Here is a 20,789-nt window from a genome sequence, read left to right as displayed (position 1 = left end):
AAGCTGGAGCTAAATGATAAAAGGCAGAATTGTGATTACCAGTAAAATGGCAACTGAAGCAAAGAGGCTTGACAAACTTAGCATACGAGAAGGAACATAAGGTTTAATGGGCTCCAATGATTTAATTATTGGAGCTAACAAGCACTTAATTGGCACTAATTATGATTTGGGTGCCAATCTGGCTATGTGCTGTAACAGTGCTGTAACAATGGGGGCCCCAAATTGAATCGAGTGCAAATGAAAAAGGGAGTATGGCAACCAAGATGGTAAAGGGGATGGAACTCCTCTCGTATGAGTAAAAACTAAAATGGTTAGGGCTCTTCAGCTTGGAAAAGAGATGGCTAAGGGGAGATATGACTGAAGTCTACAAAATCCTGAATAGAGTAGAATGGGTACAAGTGGATTGATTTTTCACTCTGTAAAAAAATTACAAAGACTAGGGGACACTTGATGAAGTTACAGGGAAATACTTTTAAAATCAATAGGAGGAAATTTTTTCTCACTCAGAGAATAGTTAAGCTCTGGAAAACGTTGCCAGAGGATGTAGTAAAAGCAGATAGAGTAGCTGGTTTTAAGAAAGATTTGGACAAGTTCCTGGAGGAAAAGTCTAAAGTCTGTTATTGAGAAAGACATGGGGAAAGCCTCTGCTTGCCTTGTATCGGTAGAATGGAATATTGCTACTCCTTGGGTTTTGGCCAGTACACTTCTCCCTTGTCATTCGCAGGGGATACGGGCAGAGTTGGACCGCGAATTGCGAAAAAACGCGATTATCTGGCTCTGACCCACCCCCACCTCCCTGCCGCCTTCCTGGCCTTACCTGGTGGTCTAGAGGGCTTTCGGGGCAGGAGCGATCTTCCTACGCTCCTGCCCCATGCAGATCGCCATGAGGAAATGGCTGTAGGGAGTTCCCGACGTTCTCGAGAGACTATGGGAACTCACAGCAGCCATTTCCTCATGGCGATCTGCATGGGGCAGGAGCGTAGGAAGATCGCTCCTGCCCCGAAAGCCCTCTAGACCACCAGGTAAGGCCAGGTAAGGCCGGGAAGGCGGCAGGGAGGAAAAAAATATGGATTATTTTAAAATTAAGACAGCTTTTTTATTTTCTCCCTCCCCAGAAAAAATTGCGATTATATGAAACCGCAAATGGAGAAACCGCGAATGGGGAGGGGGAAGTTTAGTGAGCTGGATTGGCCACCGTGAGAATGGGATACTGGGCTTGATGGACCATTGGTCTGACCCAGTAAGGCTATTCTTATGATGCACACAGTGCTGCAGAATAGTTGGGGATCCATGCCTAATTTGCATACCAGATTTTAGCTTGTACCCAAAGTTGAGCACTGAATTTGGCATTCAAGGTTCATTCATTTTTGAGTGCTAAATTCAGTGCTCAACACTATTCTATAAAGAGTACTCATCAAAAAGTACTGAATTTTCAGTGCCATTTATAGAATCTGGCCCTATGTGGATAGTGCTGGGGCAGATCCAGGGAAGTTCCTGAACACATAGCCAGATAATGTCATTTCTAAGTTATCCAAATAGCAGATAAGTCCGGCGCTGACGGCATTGTCCAGAACATAAGAATTGCCACTGCTGGGTCAGACCAGTGGTCCATCGTGCCCAGCAGTCCGCTCACGTGGTGGCCCTTGGGTCAAAGATCAGTGCCCTGCGTCTAGCCTTATCTGTGTATATTCTGATTCAGCAGAAACTTGTCTAACTTTGTCTTGAATCCCTGGAGGGTATTTTCCCCTATAACAGCCTCCGGAACAGCGTTCCAGTTTTCTATCACTCTTTGGGTGAAGAACAACTTCCTTATGTTTGTACGGAAACTATCCCCTTTAAACTTTAGAGAGTGCCTTCTCATTCTCTCTACCTTGGAGAGGGTGAACAACCTGTCTTTATCTACTAAGTCTATTCCCTTCATTATCTTGAATGTTTCGATCATGTCCCCTCTCAGTCTCCTCTTTTCAAGGGAGAAGAGGCCCAGTTTCTCTAATCTCTCACTGTATAAAAACTCCTCCAGCCCTTTAACCATTTTAATCACTCTTCTCTGGACCCTCTCAAATAGTACCATGTCCTTATTTATGTACGGCGACCAGTGCTGGACACAGTATTCCAGGTGGAGACGTACCATGGTCCGGTACAGTGGCATGATAACCTTCTCTGATTTGTTTGTGATCCCCTTCTTAAACCATTCCTAGCATTCTGTTCGCCCTTTTCGCTGCCGCCACACATTGTGCACATGGCTTCATTGAATTGTCAACCAGTACTCCCAAGTCTCTTTTCTGGGGGGGGGGTCTCTCCAAGTACCGCACTGGACATCCTGTATTCGTGTATAAGATTTTTGTTAGACATGCATCACCTTACACTTATCCACGTTAAACCTCATTTGCCATGTCGCGGCTCATTTCTCGAGCGTATTTATGTCATGTTGCACTAAAGTCAGCGATCATTGATAAAGTTGCAGGTCTTCACAATCCTTCTGTGTCTTCATTACTCTGATTAACTTCGTATGGTTTGCAAATTTAATCACCTCACTCGTCGTACCAATTTCCAGGTCGTTTATAAATATGTTGAAGAGCACAGGTCCAAACACCGAACCCTGCAGCACTCCACTCGTGATGCTTTTCCAGTCCGAGTATTGTCCATTTACCCCCACTCTCTGTTTTCAGCCAGTTTTTAATCCATGTATTTCACCCTCGATTCCATAGCTCGCAATTTTCCGAAGTAGTTGTTCATGTGGAACCTTGTCGAATGCCTTCTGAAAATCTAGATATACAATGTCGACTGGGTCGCCCTTGTCTATCCGCCTGTTTACTCCCTCAAAGAAGTGCAGCAAGTTTGTCAGGCAAGATCTGCCTTTGCTGAAGCCGTGCTGGCTGGTCCTCATTAAACCGTGTCCGTCACGGTGATCAATGATACAGTCCTTTATCAGCGCCTCTACCATCTTTCCCGGTACAGAGGTCAGTCTCACCATCTGTAGTTTCCCAGATCTCCCCTCAAACCTTTCTTGAAGATCAGCGTAACATTAGTCACTTTCCAATCTTCCAAAATCCCTCCTGATTTGATTGACAGATTGGCTATTAGTTGAAGCAGTTCAGCTATTACCCCTTTCAGTTTCTTGATTACCCTTGGATGGATGCCATCCGGTCCTGGGGATTTATCGTTTTTAAGTCTATCAATCTGCCTGCATACCTCTTCTAGACTGACCATCAACCCTGTCAGTTTTCCGTCTTCATTTACTGTGTATAGCCTATTGACTTCTGGTATGTTGTGTATATCCGCTTCGATAAATATATTTGCAAAAAATGTGTTCAGTTTGTCGGTGATGGCATTGTCCTCCTTTAGCACCCCCTTTATTCCAAATATGCAGCACAGATTTTTTTTTTCCCTTATCCATCCAATATCAATTAGCAAAATGCTGGAACCACTTACACTATAATCTTGTGACCACTATCTCAGATTCAGAAAACTTTTAAAAGCATTTCTGTACCAAGACAGGGAGCCAAACCTGAAGTAACTGAAGTGCTAATTGTAAAAGCCCATTTCTAAACTGTCTAATGCAACTCCTGGGACATAACAATGAGCCAACGATGACCTACTTGAACCTGTAACTATGTTTTTGTAACCATAATGATCTACCTGTACTAGCAACTCCGTTGACTGTCCATGCAAACTGTCCATTGCAACTTCCTGCAATCTGACCTTGAACTGAATAGGTAAAGGCAGAATCGAAAACAGCGGCAGGATAACACTGCAGCTGGCATTTAAAAAAAACCCCCAAAAAACCAAACAAAAAAACCCCCTACAACACACTGACCCAGTGGCTGAATATTGATAAGATATTTCAATGAATCAGAGAAAAGGAAATTGCAATGTTTAGTTAATTTCATCCTATATGAATATGCCCACACACTTTGAAAAATTGCGAGCCATGGAATTGAGGGTGAAATACTCACGTGGATTAAAAACTGGTTGGCGGATAGGAAACAAAGAGTGGGGGTAAATGGACAATACTTAGGACTAGAAAAGCGTCATAAGTGGAGTGCCGCAGGGTTTGGTGCTTGGACCCATGCTCTTCAACATATTTATAAACGACCTGGAAATTGGTATGATGAGTGAAGTAATTAAATTTGCAGACGATAAAGTTATTCAGAGTAGTGAGGATGCAGAAGGATTGCGAAGACCTGCAAGTTTATCGATGATCGCTGACTTTAGCGCATTTAGCCCTAAGTTGCTGCAAATTTATTTTCTTTTAAATGCTTTTGAGCATGTTGTTTTCCTGAGTGCACTTTTAAGTTGAAATTTATTGTATGCTGCCTTGCTGCTCTTGTTGAGAGGCAGTATAACAATTGCAATCAGCAATAAATTAAGGATTTCACCAAAATAGAAGTGATATTTTTATTCAAAAGCACACAATGGAATGGACATAGAATGCTTAGAAGTGAAAATTTCCAGCATTCTTGAGTCATCTGATTTTCTTTATAACGTATGGAATCTTAATCACAATAAAGAAATTGAGCATCACAGGTCACCTTTTCTGTTTTCCTTGTGTCGCTACTATGTGAAGATAGAATCTCTCTGCCCATCAGAACCCAGGTTTTATACATTTTTTTGTGTACTTCATGAGTTTGGCAGCCTAAACTTCCATCTTGAGTGGACCCAGGCTATACAAGTTATTGGGATACATTAACAATAAAGAATAGACACAGCTAAACACAGACTACATTAATTGCTCTCTTTTATGGGGGTGGGGAATGAAGGTAAAGAAGAGTATGAATAGGACCACAATCTCATCCTACTGTAGAATCAAGACTAGGATGTAGTTCTATGGCCCTTCACTTTCACAATTATCTAGAATCTTTCCTCATAGTTCATATCCTCTTCTAGTTACTTTAGTCTAGTCATTCCAGTCCAGGCCTGGTGGCAACCAGGGGCTCTAAATCCAGCCAATAGATGTTATAGCTGCACAATGAATAGGAAGTCCCAGTTTATTTACTGAAAAAAAAAAAATCTATTCTGCTCAATCTGAAAATTCTTGGCGAAATCAGTACAACAATAAATAATTAAATAATCAAAAAGTCACATAAGACACCTAAAGCAAACTAATTTGATACTTAAAACATTACAAATTATGGCCCCTAACTCCAAACTAAGACAAGAAAAACAAGGGCCATAGCAAACTAAATGTGAGCAGTGTGGCTGCACAGGTCACAAGGGAGGCAGGAGCTCCAAAATTGTATCCTGACCATTTACTGCCTTACTTGGCTGTATTGCAGTGGGTGGGGTACATCATATGGGATAAGTTTCTGGTTTGGGACTGTCCCCATCCCCGCACCCCGCATACTATTTCCTTCCCCACTGACTTTGTCTGATTCCATCCACACAAGTCTTAAATAGCTATTTTATATTGAAATCATTTTATTAAAGTATAAAAAGGAACAATATGCTATACAAATGTCATTTTATAAATCACAAATGCAGAAAAAGGAACAAAACCCATCTCCCCTCTACTACCAGGAAAACTGAATGCTACATAGAAAATTCATCCTATTAGAATACCTCAGTCGCACACACCACAAATGCCAAATACATAATAGCTGACCAAAAATGATGAACATAAATTAAACCAAAATCCCAAGAAGCCACACCTTCCATACAGTACACCACCAAAGAAATAAAAAGATTCATTTCCTCCTATACTCCTATATCACTCATGCCAGGGATGGTGTTAGGCCAAGGAATGCAATTTAGAGCAACTGCCCCTTTGCTAGAGAAAGTCCTAAGCCTGCTGGAAGCTGACGATGGCACAAGCTAGAAGGTGGCTTTGGGGTCCCCTCCCAAATTTCTGCCCTGGGCCTTACCCATGTCTAACACCAGCACCGGCAGGATAAACATTTCAGTTCTTATATATTCTAATCACAAAATAGAAAATAAAATTATTTTTCTACCTTTTGTTTTCTGGTCATTATTCAAATCATGTTGGTCCCAGGTTCTGGTTTCTGTTCTATTAACTTGCTTTCCAGGCTCTCCTGCCTATTTGACATTTTCTTCTTTCTCCGTGCTCACCATCCATCTCTGTCCTCCCCTTTTTTTGTCTCCATCCCCACAGTCCAGCATTTCTCCATTGACCACTCTCCCCTGCCCACCCCCCCATCGCGATCCTCCAGTAACCCTCTCTGCGTTCCTCTCCTCCATGGGATCAGCACAGTTACTTACCGTAACAGGTGTTATCCAGGGACAGCAGGCAGATATTCTTAACACATGGGTGACGTCACCGACGGAGCCCTCGGTACGGACCTTTTTAACTAGAAGTTTCTAGTTGGCCGCACCGCGCGTGCGCGAGTGCCTTCCCGCCCGACGGAGGAGTGCGTGGTCCCCAGTTAGGATAAGCCAGCTAAGAAGCCAACCCGGGGAGGTGGGTGGGACGTAAGAATATCTGCCTGCTGTCCCTGGATAACACCTGTTACGGTAAGTAACTGTGCTTTATCCCAGGACAAGCAGGCAGCATATTCTTAACACATGGGTGACCTCCAAGCTAACAAAGAGGGAGGTGGGATGGTTGGCCATTAGGAAAATAAATTTTGTAACACAGATTGGCCGAAGTGTCCATCCCGTCTGGAGAACGCATCCAGACAGTAGTGAGTAGTGAACGTGTGAACTGAGGACCAAGTGGCCGCCTTGCAGATTTCCTCGATGGGCGTGGAGCGGAGGAAAGCTACAGAAGCAGCCATAGCTCGGACTCTGTGGGCCGTGACAGTTCCTTCCAGTGAGAGACCGGCCCGAGCGTAGCAGAAAGCAATACAGGCAGCAAGCCAATTGGAAAGTGTCCGTTTGGAGACAGGATGACCCAAACGGTTGGGGTCGAAAGACAAAAAGAGCTGAGGGGCTGTTCGGTGAGCTCTGGTACGATCAAGATAGTAAGCAAGGGCACGCTTACAATCCAGCGTGTGCAACGCCTGTTCCCCAGGATGCGAGTGAGGCTTAGGGAAGAAGACGGGCAGCACAATGGACTGGTTGAGGTGAAAAGCTGAGACCACCTTGGAAAGGAATTTAGGGTGGGTACGCAGAACAACCTTGTCATGGTGGAAAACAGTGAAAGGTGGGTCGGCAACCAGTGCATGCAGTTCGCTAACCCTCCTGGCAGAGGTGATGGCAATTAGGAAAAGCACCTTCCAGGTAAGAAGCCTGAGTGAAGTTGTGGCAAGAGGCTCAAACGGAGGTTTCATGAGAGCTGAGAGAACCACGTTCAGGTCCCAGACGACAGGAGGAGGCTTGAGAGGCGGTTTGATGTTGAAGAGCCCTCTCATAAATCTGGAAACCAGAGGATGAGCCGTGAGGGGTTTTCCGAGAATAGGCTCGTGAAACGCAGTGATGGCACTGAGGTGGACTCTGATGGAGGTGGTTTTGAGGCCAGCGTTGGACAGCGAGAGCAAATATTCCAAGACAGTTTCCACCGCCAAAGAGGTGGGTTCTTGATGATGCCGGAGACACCACGAGGAGAATCTGGTCCACTTCTGATGGTAACATTGGAGAGTGGCCGGTTTCCTGGAGGCGTCCAAAATGAGGCGGACCGGTTGAGATAGATTCTCCGGAGAGGTCAGCCCGAGAGAAACCAAGCTGTCAGGTGGAGGGAAGACAGATTGGGATGCAGTAGAGACTGATGCTGCTGTGTAAGTAGAGTAGGAAACACAGGAAGAGGAATGGGCTCCCTGGAGCTGAGCTGGAGTAGGAGGGAGAACCAGTGTTGACGAGGCCACCGAGGGGCGATGAGAATCATGGTGGCGTTGTCCTTGCGGAGTTTGGACAAGGTCCGCAACATCAGAGGAAGTGGAGGGAAGGCATAGAGGAACCGATCCCTCCAGTCGAGCAGGAATGCATCCGGTGCCAGACGGTGAGGAGAAAAGAGTCTGGAACAGAATTGGGGCAGCTGATGGTTGTGAGGTGCTGCAAAGAGGTCCACCTGCGGAGTGCCCCATCGAGCAAAGATGGAGAGCAGAGTCGGAGGGTCCAACGTCCACTCGTGAGGTTGAAGGATGCGGCTGAGATTGTCGGCCAGAGAGTTCTGTTCGCCCTGGATATAGACCGCCCTGAGGAAGAGATTGCGGTCCGTGGCCCAGGTCCAGATGCGCAGAGCCTCCAAACAAAGGGGGCGAGATCCGGTGCCGCCCTGCTTGTTTATGTAGTACATGGCGACTTGATTGTCTGTGCACAGGAGGAGGACTTGAGGGCAGAGAAGATGTTGGAAAGCCTTGAGGGTGTAGAACATGGCTCTGAGTTCCAGGAAATTTATGTGATGACGACGCTCCTGTGGGGTCCAAAGTCCCTGGGTGCGCAGGTCGCCCAGGTGAGCTCCCCATGCGTAGGGGGACGCATCGGTGGTGATGATCATAGAGTGAGGGGGCAGATGAAAGAGTAGACCCCTGGAAAGATTTGAGGAGTTCAACCACCATTGGAGAGATTGCTGAAGAGATGATGTCACAGAGATGGGATGAGAAAGAAGATCTGTAGTCTGTGACCATTGGTTGGCGAGAGTCCATTGAGGTGTCCTGAGGTGGAGTCGCGCCAGAGGAAGGACATGCACCGTCGAGGCCATGTGACCCAGGAGGACCATCATCTGTCGGGCAGGAATGGAGGGATGCATGAGCACCTGACGGCAGAGATGGAGCAGGGTCTGCTTGCGATCTGAGGGGAGAAAGGCCCTCATCAGCGTGGTGTCCAGGACTGCTCCGATGAATTGAAGTCGCTGGGTGGGAAGCAGGTGCGACTTGGGGTAGTTGATCTCGAATCCCAGGAGGTGGAGGAGAGAGATGGTGTGATGAGTAGCTTGTAGCACGAGTTGAGATGAAGGTGCTTTCACCAACCAATCGTCCAAGTAGGGGAACACCTGGAGGTTGTGAGACCTGAGGAAGGCCGCCACCACTATCAGGCATTTGGTGAAGACTCTGGGGGAGGAAGCGAGGCCAAATGGTAGTACTTTGTACTGGTAGTGGTGGTGTAGTACCTGGAACCGCAGGTAGCGGCGAGAGTTCTGATGGATGGAGATGTGAGTGTAGGCCTCTTTGAGGTCCAGGGAACATAGCCAGTCGTGTTGAGAAAGAAGAGGGTAAAGTGTGGCAAGGGAGAGCATCCTGAACTTTTCCTTGACCAGACACTTGTTGAGGTCCCTGAGATCGAGAATGGGACGGAGGTCTCCCGTCTTTTTGGGTACAAGGAAGTAGCGGGAGTAGAATCCCTGACCCCTTTGATCTGGAGGTACTTCTTCGATGGCATTGAGAAGGAGGAGGGATTGAACCTCCCTCAGGAGGAGGGGGGTTTGAGAGGAGTGAGAAGCAGACTCTACGGGAAGGTTGTCCGGTGGAAGAGTCTGGAAGTTGAGAGAGTAGCCGTGGCGGATGATGTTGAGGACCCACTGGTCTGACGTGATGACTTCCCAACGGCTTGAGAAAATGGTGAGACGACCCCCTATAGGCTGTGGAAGAGGCAGCGAGGGTGGATGACTGGCTATGCCCTGGAGAGAAGAGTCAAAAGGGCTGAGATTGTTTAGCAGGCTGAGAAGGCTTAGAGGGTTGAGTGGCCTGAGATCGAGCCTGGGCATGGTGCTGCTGTTGACGGGGTCGCCGAGATTGTTGAGGAGGCGGATTGAGTGGCCTGGCTGAGAACCTCCGCTGGTAAGATGATTGAGGCCGATAGGGTCGAGCAGGCGGAGCCTTCTTCTTCGGCTTGATTAGGGTGTCCCACCTGGTCTCATGGGCCGAGAGTTTCTGGGTGGTGGAATCCAGTGACTCTCCAAAGAGTTCATCCCCGAGACAGGGGGCGTTGGCCAAACGATCCTGGTGATTGATGTCCAGGTCGGAGACTCTGAGCCAGGCTAATCGACGCATGGCTACGGCCATGGCAGAGGCCCGAGAGGTGAGCTCGAAGGAGTCGTATATTGAGCGGACCATATATTTTCGCATCTGGAGAAGACCAGAGATGTGTTGTTGGAATAACGGGACCTTGCGCTCAGGAAGGTACTTCTGGAGGGCAGACAGTTGTTGGACCAAATGTTTCAGATAGAAAGAAAAATGGAAGGAATAGTTGTTTGCCCTGTTGGCAAGCATGGCATTCTGGTAAAGCCTCTTGCCAAACTTGTCCATGGTCTTACCTTCTCTGCCAGGAGGGGTAGAGGCATAGACACTGGAGCCCTGAGTCTTTTTTAAGGTGGATTCCACCAGAAGGGACTCATGGGGCAATTGAGATTTGTCGAATCCAGGAATAGGAATGACACGGTAAAGGTTGTCCAGTTTACGGGGGGCTCCCGGTACCGTGAGGGGATTTTCCAAGTTTTTATAGAACGTTTCCCGTAGGATGTCATGCACGGGAAGCTTGAGGAACTCCTTAGGAGGTTGCTCAAAGTCTAAGGCCTCTAGAAAGGCCTGAGACTTTTTTGAGTCAGATTCTAGAGGAAGTGACAGGGCAGCAGACATTTCTCTCAGAAATTTAGAAAAAGAGGACTGCTCTGGTTTGGAGGTGGCATCGGGTGCCGATGGTTCCTCATCAGATGAGGAGGGATCCTCCTCGGTACCGAGAGGAGTGTCCTCCCATAAGTCAGGGTCCCTGACCTCTGGTGCATGTCGAGACACCGGGGTGGAGGGCGCGGTATGGCGAGTCTTGGACAAAGACTTTCCAGAGCGCACCGAAACGGTACCAGGGGAGGACGACCGGCGTCTATCTCGGTCCCGAGAAGAGTGCCGTATCGCCTGGTGCCGAGGAGGATCCAATGTGGCCTGAGAATGAACCACTGGATCGCCATGAAGTTGTTGGGCCGAAAGGATCGGCATGGAGGTGTTCACCGGTACCGAAGGGGTGGACACCGGGGGCTCGGTACGGGGCTCGGGCCGGTCTGGTACCGGAAGGAGCGGTGCCAGGATAGTGGGCAACAGTTGTTCAAGTTGTTTCTTCAACTGCTCCTGGAGTTGAGCCTTTAAGATGGCCGAGATACGGTCATCGAGGGGTGGCATCGGAACCGCTTTCTTTTTCTTCGGTTCCTTAGATGCCGCTCCACGCCCCGGCGATGAGGAGGCCGATGATGAGGCACTCACCGAGATCGGGGCGGAGCGTTTGCGGGACCGGTGCGATGCCGGTAAGGACGGTGTCGCCACCGTAGCTGGAGGGCGCTCGAGGGAAGAGGAAGGCTTCTTAGCCGGCTTACCTGGCGCCAGCGGCGCCGATGCGGGGTCGGTCGGTGTCGAGGTCGACGGTGCCGATTTTTGAGGTACCGCCGTTGAAGGTGAGGAGTCCATCGCCGACTCGGTACCGAAGAGAAGAGTTTGTTGGATTCTTCGGTTTTTAAGAGTTCTCTTTTTAAGAGTGGCACAGCGGGTGCAGGAATCCGCCCGATGCTCCGGACCCAGACACTGCAAACACCAATTGTGTGGGTCAGTTAAGGAGATCGGGCGTGCACACCGCTGGCACTTCTTAAAACCGACCTGCGGGGGCATGAAGGGGAAGATAGCCTCCGCAAAATCGAAGCCCGAGGCCTGTATACTGGCAACAGGCCCCGCCGGGGCAAAACGAAAGAAAAAGGGAAAAAGCAAAGTTTTTTTTTTTTTTTTTTGCAAATCAAAGAAAAAAGAAACCCGAAGGTAAAGAAAGAAAAAATAAGGAAAAAAGCGCGAGCGGGAAGGCAAAAAAGTGGTTTCAACGGCCGTTGAAAAAACACACGCGTCTTCTTCGCTCCGCGGAAACGAAGAAACTGGGGACCACGCACTCCTCCGTCGGGCGGGAAGGCACTCGCGCACGCGCGGTGCGGCCAACTAGAAACTTCTAGTTAAAAAGGTCCGTACCGAGGGCTCCGTCGGTGACGTCACCCATGTGTTAAGAATATGCTGCCTGCTTGTCCTGGGATAACGACAAGGCAGTACTCTTGTGCTCTTCAGGCCACCGACAGCATGAGTTAGGCTTTCCTTCTGCTACTGTTTTGCACCTAAGCAGAGCAGGAAACATTAGCAGAGGGAAAGCTTCCAGCTGTAGAAAGCAGCATGTCTACTTCACTCATGCTGCCAGTAGCCCGAAGAATGAAAGAGCAGCTGCAGTGATGAATCCCACCATCCCCAGATCCATCTCTCCTTTTCTAAACTACCCTTTCATCCAGCACCTCTCCCTTCTTCCCCACCACCCCAGGGTCTTTCATCTCTTCCCAACTGCCTTCCTATTCAGTATCTCTACCCCCCTCTCTACATACCACTCCCTTGGGTCCAACTTCTCTTTCTTTTTCCTCCTTCCATCCCATTGTCCACCATCTCTCTCCTGTTTTCAGACCCATTATTTCTTTCCCGCTCCCCCCCAAAGGCTGGCATGCTTCCCCATTTTCTCCACCATCATCTGGTGTCCACCTGGTCTTCCAGCAGGGAGGGAGGGAAGTCGTCTGGACCCGCGAGCTAGTACTGCCCGATTCGCCTCCCGGTTTCACTTTAACGAATTATGGCCTGTAGAGGATTGCACTTTACCTCTGCCGCGGTCTACCCCAGACCAAAACAGGACGTTAGGTCAGAGGAGGGGCAGGACCGCGGCAGAGGGAAAGTGCACTGGTGATCCTCTACAAGCCGTAATTAGTTTTTAAAGTGAGACTGGGAGGTGAATCGGGCACACTAGTTTCCAGGTCCAGACGACTTCCCTCCCCTCCCTGCCGCTGGCACAAACCTTGCAGAGTGAGCCACCACACACAAGCTTTCTCGAAGATGTTCTTGGTCTTTCCTCTGCCGGGCTCCTCCTTATGACACAACTTCCTTTCTTTGTGAAAAAGGAAGTTGCGTCATATGAATGAGCCCAGCAGAGGGAAGGCCATGAGCAACTTCCAACAGCCCTATGTAGAGATTGGCTCACTCTGCAAGGTGTGTGCCAGCGGCAGACAGGGAGGGAAGCCGGCTGGAGCCACCAGATCCATGAGTGAGGGGGAGCAGGGCTGGAGCGGCTGGACCCGCTGGACCCACGAGGGGAAGGTCTTGATGGTGGGATATCGGGGAGCTGTGGTGGGTGGAGTTCCTTGCGGGAACAAAGCTATTTACTGCTCCACAGAGCTGTGAAAAGGTTTGTTCCCATGTCATAGAAACATAGAAGATGACGGCAGAAAAAGGGCTATAGCCCACCGTACTGTCCCTTCCTCTTAAGTCTATACCTAGTGACTATTTATTCAGATTGACTCTCTTAGGGATCCCCTCTTTCCTCCTCTGACCCTCGTAGGGATCCCACATATGTATCCCATTTATTCTTGAAGTCCAGCACGCTGTTGGCCTCGATCACCTGCGCTGGAAGCTCATTCCAACGGTCAACCACTCTTTCTGTGAAGAAGTACTTCCTTATGTCGCCACAAAATTTCCCGCCCCTGAGTTTGAGCGGATGCCCTCTGGTGGCAGAGGGTCCCCTGAGAAAGAAGATATCATCTTCCACCTCGATATGTCCTGTGATGTATTTAAATGTCTCAATCATGTCTCCCCTCTCCCTACGCTCTTCTAGAGTGTAGAGCTGTAGTTTGTTTAGTCTCTCCTCGTATGAGAGTCCTTTGAGACCCAAGATCCTCCTGGTGGCCATCCGTTGAACCGACTCGATTCTGAGCACATCTTTACGGTAATGAGGTCTCCAAAATTGTACACAGTATTCCAGATGAGGTCTCACCATGGTTCTGTACAATGGCATTATGACTTCAGGCTTCTTGCTGACAAAGCTTCTACTGATACATCCCATCATTTGCCTTGCTTTAGATGAAGCCTTCTCCACTTGAATGGCAGTTTTCATGTCTGCACTGATGATTACTCCTAGGTCTCGTTCCGCCGAAGTACTAGTTAAAGTTTCCCCATTCAAGGTGTAATTTCTGCATGGATTACCATTACCGAGGTGCATAACCTTACATTTCCCAGCGTTGAAGCCCAGTTGCCAGGTCGAGGACCATCTTTCCAATGTAAGCAGGTCCTGTGTCATACTATCCTGTAAATTACATTCACTTACTGTATTGCATAGTTTAGCATCGTCGGCGAATAATGTTATTTTACCCTGAAGCCCCTGAGTCAGATCCCCTATGAATATGTTGAAAAGGAGTGGGCCCAGGACTGAACCCTGCGGTACTCCGCTGGTCACCTCTGATGTTTTAGAGAGGGTACCGTTAACCATTACCCTTTGAAGTCTTCCGCTTAGCCAATCCTTGACCCAAGTAGTAAGTGTTTCTCCTAACCCCATCGATTTCATTTTGCTCAACAGCCTGCGGTGTGGGACGCTATCAAATGCTTTACTGAAATCCAGGTACACGATGTCCATAGACTCTCCCAAGTCTAGCTTCCTTGTCACCCAGTCAAAGAAGCTGATGAGATTGGATTGGCAGGACCTACCCTTGGTGAATCCATGTTGATTGGGATCCTGTAGATTTTCCTCATACAGGTTCGTGTCTAATTTGCGTTTAATTAAAGTTTCCATGAGTTTACACACTATTGATGTGAGACTCACCGGTCTGTAATTCGCAGCCTCTGCCCTGCAACCCTTTTTGTGCAGAGGAATGACGTTGGCTGTTTTCCAGTCCAAGGGTACTCTCCCCGTGTTTAGGGAGAGATTGAAGAGTGCGGCTAGTGGTATCGCCAGGACATCGCACAACTCTTTGAGCACTCTTGGGTGCAGATTGTCTGGTCCCATGGCTTTATTTACCTTTAGTCTTGCCAGTTCGCTGTAAACTTCACCAGGTGTGAACTCAAAATTCTGAAACGGGTCGTCCGCATTTGATTTAGCCTCTAACCGAGGACTATGTCCTGGTGCCTCGCAAGTGAAGACCGAGCAGAAGTATTCGTTCAGTAGTTCAGCTTTATCTGAATCTGCTTCCACGTAATTCCCATCCGGTTTGTTAAGGCGTACTATCCCGTCTGTGTTCTTTTTCCTATCACTAATATACCTGAAGAAGGATTTGTCCCCCTTCTTAATGTTCTTTGCTAGAGTTTCTTCCACACGAAGTTTGGCCTCCCTAATTGCTGTTTTGACCGCTGTAGATCTGGTCCTATATTCCATGATAGCTTCTCTTGTTTCCGTATGCTTGTAGGAAATAAATGCTTTTTTCTTCTCCTTAACAAGGTGTGAGATCTCTGCGGTGAACCATTGGGGTTTATTGTTTCTTTGTCATTTATTTACCGATTTTATGTAGCGGCTAGTTGCTTCATGTATGGTTGATTTCAGTGTTAACCACTTAGCTTCTACATCATCAGTCTCCACTTGGTCCTGCATCGTCCGATGGACGAAATCTCCCATGCGTGCGAAGTATGTGCCGCGGAAATTGAGTACCTTTGTTTTCGTGTTTGATCTAGGGAAGCCTTTCCTAAGATTGAACCATACTATGTTGTGGTCGCTGGAGGCTAACGTATCTCCTACTGAGACCTCTGAGACGCTTTCCCCATTGGTGAGTACCAGGTCAAGGATTGCCTGGGCCCTAGTGGGCTCCATCACCATTTGTTTGAGACGGGCTCCCTTTATGGAGTTTAATAGCCTCCTACTAGCGCTGGTTGTCGCTGAAAGTGTGCTCCAGTCTGCATCAGGCATATTGAAGTCCCCAAGTATTACAGTGTCTCCCCTTAGAGTGATATTCTCAATGTCTTCAATTAAGTCTGTGTCCATGTCATCCAGTTGTCTAGGGGGTCTGTACACCACACCAAGATACAGGCACTTCTCTCTGCCTCTTGCCAGGTTTACCCAGAGGGATTCCCCTGTGTATTTGACATCTGTAATCCTGGTGGTTTTGATGTCCTCTTTAATATATAATGCTACCCCACCACCTAACCTGCTCTCTCTGTCCCGACGAAGTAAGTTATAACCTGGTATAACCATATCCCACCCATGAGAGTCTGTTAGCCAAGTTTCGGATATCGCCGCCACGTCTAGGTCTGCATTCCTTATTTCAGTCTCTAATTCTAGAATTTTATTACCTAAACTGTGTGCATTAACATACATAGCCCTCCACTCTTTATGTTTGCTAAATCCCTTTGAGATTTTTTCTACCTGAGTTGGTGTGACCCCTAGAGAACTGTTTGTAGTGTGGGTACTTACCTCGGAGCTTTGACTCATCTCATCAGGATAGTTCCTTACTGCGCTGGTATGTGAGTGGGTACCCTCCCCCGACTTACCTAGTTTAAAGCCCTGCGAAGCAGGCGGGCTAGTCGGTGTCCGAAAACGTCCTTACCTCTACTGGTCAGATGGAGTCCGTCTGGTCTCTGAAGTCCCTGTAGTGCCTCTCCATGGTTCAGGAATCCATGTCGGCGGTGAGATATACATTTTACCCATTCCTGCAGTTTTACTGCGGCCACCCGCAGGAAAGGGTCACCGTGTCATTCTCTAAAGAAGACCTGAGCAGAGGATCATACCCAGGTCTTCCACATGTCACCTCTAGGCTTATCAAGCGAGCCACCATACTGGTTCCTCTTTTAAATATAAATATGTAGAAGGCCTCGTTCAATCTGAATTAAATGTAGAAAGTTCCCATGATCCCCTTCTCAATTAAAGGTTCAATCTATATTGTCTGCCTCTTTGCCAAAACTAAACCTTTCTAGTCTTTCCAGTCTCTTATGAGACCCAGTAAATACAGACATCAACATTTAGCAGTAATTAGAGATTTAAGGAGGGCTTTCTTTATATGCAAACTCCTTGGTATGTGTGTGTACAGATTAGGGATATTACACTCATATTTACCACCTTGAATGTAACAGTTTTACAGAAATCATCACAGAAATAAACCTTTGCGGGAAGAGTATAAAATAATTTACAAGGGAGACACTAAATAAGCACTGAAAATAGAAAACACATGTGTGAGTTAAATTTCTTTACAAGAACATTTTGTAAGTACCGATATCAAACAATAACATTTCAGAAAGGTTTTTAGATAATTTACATACGATATTTTAGGAAAAATGCATTCTACTGATATTTTTTTATAAAATGAAACACACACAGCCATAAAAGATATTGGATTACAGATTAACTGGATCTCTCAATATGTAACAATACTAAAGCTAAAATGACTTAACAATAAAAGCCCAGAACGTCTGTGGGAATTATCTTCCAAGACCGACAAAAAGCAGGATGAAATAATCTCACATGGTACAAAATTTATAGGGGTTCTAAATGTTCCTAAGGAACCATGCCTGGGAAAAATATGAAAGCTGTTTGAGGCTTCTGTTTTGAAGAAGTGTGGCACAGTGGTTAAAACTATAACCTCAGCACCCTGGGGTTGTGGGTTCAAACCCATGCTGCTCCTTGTGACCAAGTCACTTAATCCCCTCATTGTCCCAGGTACATTAAATAGATTGTGAGCCTGCCAAGACAGGGGAAAATGCTTGAGTACCAGAATAAATTCATGTAAACCATTCTGAGCTCTCCTGGGAGAATGATATAGAAAATTGAATGAATAAATAAATAAGAAAGACAAGGGATGTGAAGAAGAGCAGAGGGGAAGAAATAGAATGGAGAACAGGAAACACAATGGAAAAGAAAAGGAGAGGGCAGGAGAACAAAGAAGTAACATACACCAAAGGCAACAGAATGCTTTTTTGTTTTGGGGGCCTAAAAGCTCTGCCCCAGACCCCACCCCATAATAATAGTACTAATTGTAATACCATTTCTTCCATTCATTTTTCATATATACACAATATAAACTTATTAACAATGCATAAAGGCAACCACAAAATTAAACTACACAAAGCACACTTTCTCCCGCCCTACCCCTGCACAGCATTTCTTTCTCTTTCTCCTCTACCCCCATGTGCAACATGTCTCCCTTTCTCTCACTATCCACATCTCTCTTTCTCTCACTCCCTCCCTTGCTGTGAAGGGGGTTGGGAGAGAGAAAGAAAGAGGGAGAGATTCAGGGTGCTTTTCTCCCACCCCCTCTAATGCCACATTCAACATTTCTCTCTCATATCCTCCAGACCTTTCCTCCAAGCTCCAGCATTAGAGAGAAGGCTTCTGGGCAGCTGCGGACAGCGTACAGGAACTGCTGCCCATGGCTGAAGGAAGAGGCGGCTTATGTGGTAGAGAGTAGAGAATGACACGGTGGCGGTTTACCCGCGGCCACCGCATTTTAGCCGCGGGTCACCCGCCGAAAACGGGGAAGAAAACTAGCAGTCGCTGCGGCGATGGGGACAAGGCCATTCACCGCCCGCGGGGCGGTGAATGGTCTTGTCCCCCGCAGTGAGGCATGAAGGATCGCGCGGTCCCCGCAGCTCACACCCGCCCGCCCAATCGATTCCAGTGTCCAGCCAGCTCTCTCCCTTCTCCTCACCCCAGTCCGCAGATCCTCCTCCTCGGCGACCCGCACGCTACCAGAGAGCCGCGCACACCCGCCGCTGCTCAGCCTCGATCTTCTGCTCTGACGCAACCGGAAACAGGAAGTTGCAGCAGAGCAGAAGATCGAACACTGAGCAGCCGCGCGTGTGCGGCTCCCTGGGAAAGCGCGCAGGTTGCCGAAAAAGAAAACCCACAAACCAAGGTGAGGAGAAGGGATAGAGCCGGCCAAACACCAGGATCGACCGGGCAGGCAGGTAGTGGCCGCGGGGACCGTGCGATCGCTAGTGTTCCCGGCTAAAATTGGAAGGAGGGAGTGAAAGGAAAAAGGATTCTGGGCCAAGGGGATGAAGTCGGAAAGAAAAACCCACAGCAGGAAAGAAAGGGAAGGACTGGCAGGTGAGCCAGATGCTAGAAGCAGGGGGGGGGGGAAGAAAGAGGGAAAAAAGCTAGATGGGGTTGAAAAGAAGAGACACACTGGTATGGAAGAGGAAGATAGGGGAAATCTGGACACAGGAAGGTAACAGAAAGAGGGGAAATTATGTGCATGGGGCATAGGGACAGAGACATAAAGGGGATATGCCATGGGGATGGTATATGGACACAGGGGGGGGGCAATGACAGATACATAGGGGAGATATTAGAAATGGAGAAAATAGGAGCACAGAAGCGAGATGGTTTGTGGGGATGGGACAGGGACCGAGCTTGCAGGCTCCAGTGGCTTGCACAAATTACATTGTAACGTGCCATGAAAATAAGAGGAAGGAAGGTAGATAGGCCACGCGAGAGGAGCTGAAGGGTAGTAGAAAGGAACAGATGGTAAAGGAGGGAGGGAAGGGTGGTGGTGGAAAGGAATAGAACAGACATTGAAGGAGGGTGGAGAGGAACAGACCCCCAAGGGAAATGTGGAAGACAGAGTGGGAAGAAGACAGATGCCAGACTATGAGGGAGCGGAGGGAAGAAGATGGGTGCTAGACCAATTGGGGGGGGGGGTTAAGGGAGAGGCACAGTAACAGCAAATTGAAGACGCAGAGAGAAGACACACAGTGGATGGAAGGAATTCAATGAGAAGATGTGGAAAGCAGAAACCAGACAACAAAGGTAGAAAAAAAAATTATATTTATTTATTTATTTTTTGCTTTAGGATAAAATAGTATATTAGTTGTGTTGATAAAAATTTATAAACAAAGCCCTGCCAGCTGAACATCTCTTTCTCTAGTTCAGCAGCAGGAACTTTGATTTATAAGAAAGGAATAAGCTAAATATTACAGTACTAAGGCTTATATGGATGCAGCGGGGACGGTGACGGGGCGGTGAATGGGATGGCAGTGGCGGTGACGGGGCGGTGAAAGGGATGGCGGTGACGGTGACGGTGCGGTGAAGGGATCGGCGGTGACGGGGCGGTGCAGAGGATGGTGGGCCGGTGACGGGGCGGTGACGGGGACAGATTTTTCCCCGTGTCATTCTCTAGTAGAGAGTGACACAGGAACAAAAATTCATTGTCCCCTTACCATCCCGCAGTGAAGTGCTTCTTTCATCCCCCTCCCCGTCCCTGCAGTCTTCATTTTCTTTCCTGCATCTCCCTGTTCAAAGCAGAGAGACTTTTTAAATGCATTTTTATGGGCCCAAGGCATTGCAAATAAACATTTGGGGGAAATTCTAAAACCGGCACCTAAACTTAAGTACCCTCCCGATGCGTAAATTAATTGAAAGGTTGTGGCAATGCGTAGAAAAATAAAACAGTAACTTTTATATGGCAGCAGCCTGGCTAAATTAAAGGGTCCATGAGTCAGAAGGGAAGGATCCTGGATTCCCCATCCTGAGCTCTTATAATAATAATAATAATTTTTATTTACCGCCATAATTGTTTGAGGCTGTTTACCAATAAGAAGAGTTGGACAATCAGCGAAGATAGGCACAATGAAACGTCATTGAATACAGTGTTAGAGCTGGACAATCAGCGAAGATAGGCACATTGAAAAGTCATTGATACATGTGAGCAGGATACAGAGATAAGAGGAGCTGGAACAATCAGCACAAGATCAGTGAAAATAAGCACACTGTAAAGTCGTCAAGTACAAGTAGGTAGGGTACTAAGAAGGCTTGAGAGATCTTGGTTACAAATTGGTTAGAGTAAAAAAGGAAAGGGCTTTAAGAGATCTTAGGTTACAAATTTGTTGTATGGCCCAGGGGGCTGATGCAGGGCTAAAAATTTATAAAAGTCTTTTTTTCCCGAAGCTCCATCCCTCCTTGAAATCCTGCTGCTTTCAAAACAAGGTCAACCCCTACCCTCAATGGGTCTCTTTAGACAAGAGTTAAGAGTGATCCCTGCTTATTCCAGTTCCAGTGGTTGCCTTCATCAAACTGGTGCTGCTAATCCATAGTGGTAGTCCCACGATAAAATTTTACATTATAGTACGTTAAGCCCAAAATTTGACGCATTTTAGTAGAAGAGCCTCTTAATGCATACTTGTCTTTTATACTTGGTACTAATCTGCAAGTGAAGT

The 20,789-nt window shown here is 47.4% G+C and overlaps 1 protein-coding gene across 9 annotated transcripts in view; it reads right to left on the bottom strand.

Annotated features, from left to right (window-relative positions):
* Positions 1–20,789, bottom strand: part of BRIP1 (BRCA1 interacting protein C-terminal helicase 1) — a 354,698-nt gene that overhangs the window by 80,193 nt on the left and 253,716 nt on the right. Inside the window, exon 21 of one of the 9 annotated variants that reach the window (XM_033922786.1) lies at positions 19,829–19,865. The exons of the other annotated variants lie outside the window; for them this stretch is intronic. Coding sequence (XP_033778677.1) covers positions 19,844–19,865 — 22 coding nt within the window. The 3' untranslated portion in view covers positions 19,829–19,843. Of the gene's footprint in view, positions 1–19,828; positions 19,866–20,789 lie in introns of those variants that run through there. 9 annotated transcript variants of the gene reach the window in all.

This window comes from Geotrypetes seraphini, chromosome 15, assembly GCF_902459505.1.
Source record: "Geotrypetes seraphini chromosome 15, aGeoSer1.1, whole genome shotgun sequence".
Lineage (NCBI taxonomy): Eukaryota > Metazoa > Chordata > Amphibia > Gymnophiona > Dermophiidae > Geotrypetes > Geotrypetes seraphini.
Note: the sequence above shows the minus strand (reverse complement) of the source record. Positions and strands in the feature narration are given on the sequence as shown.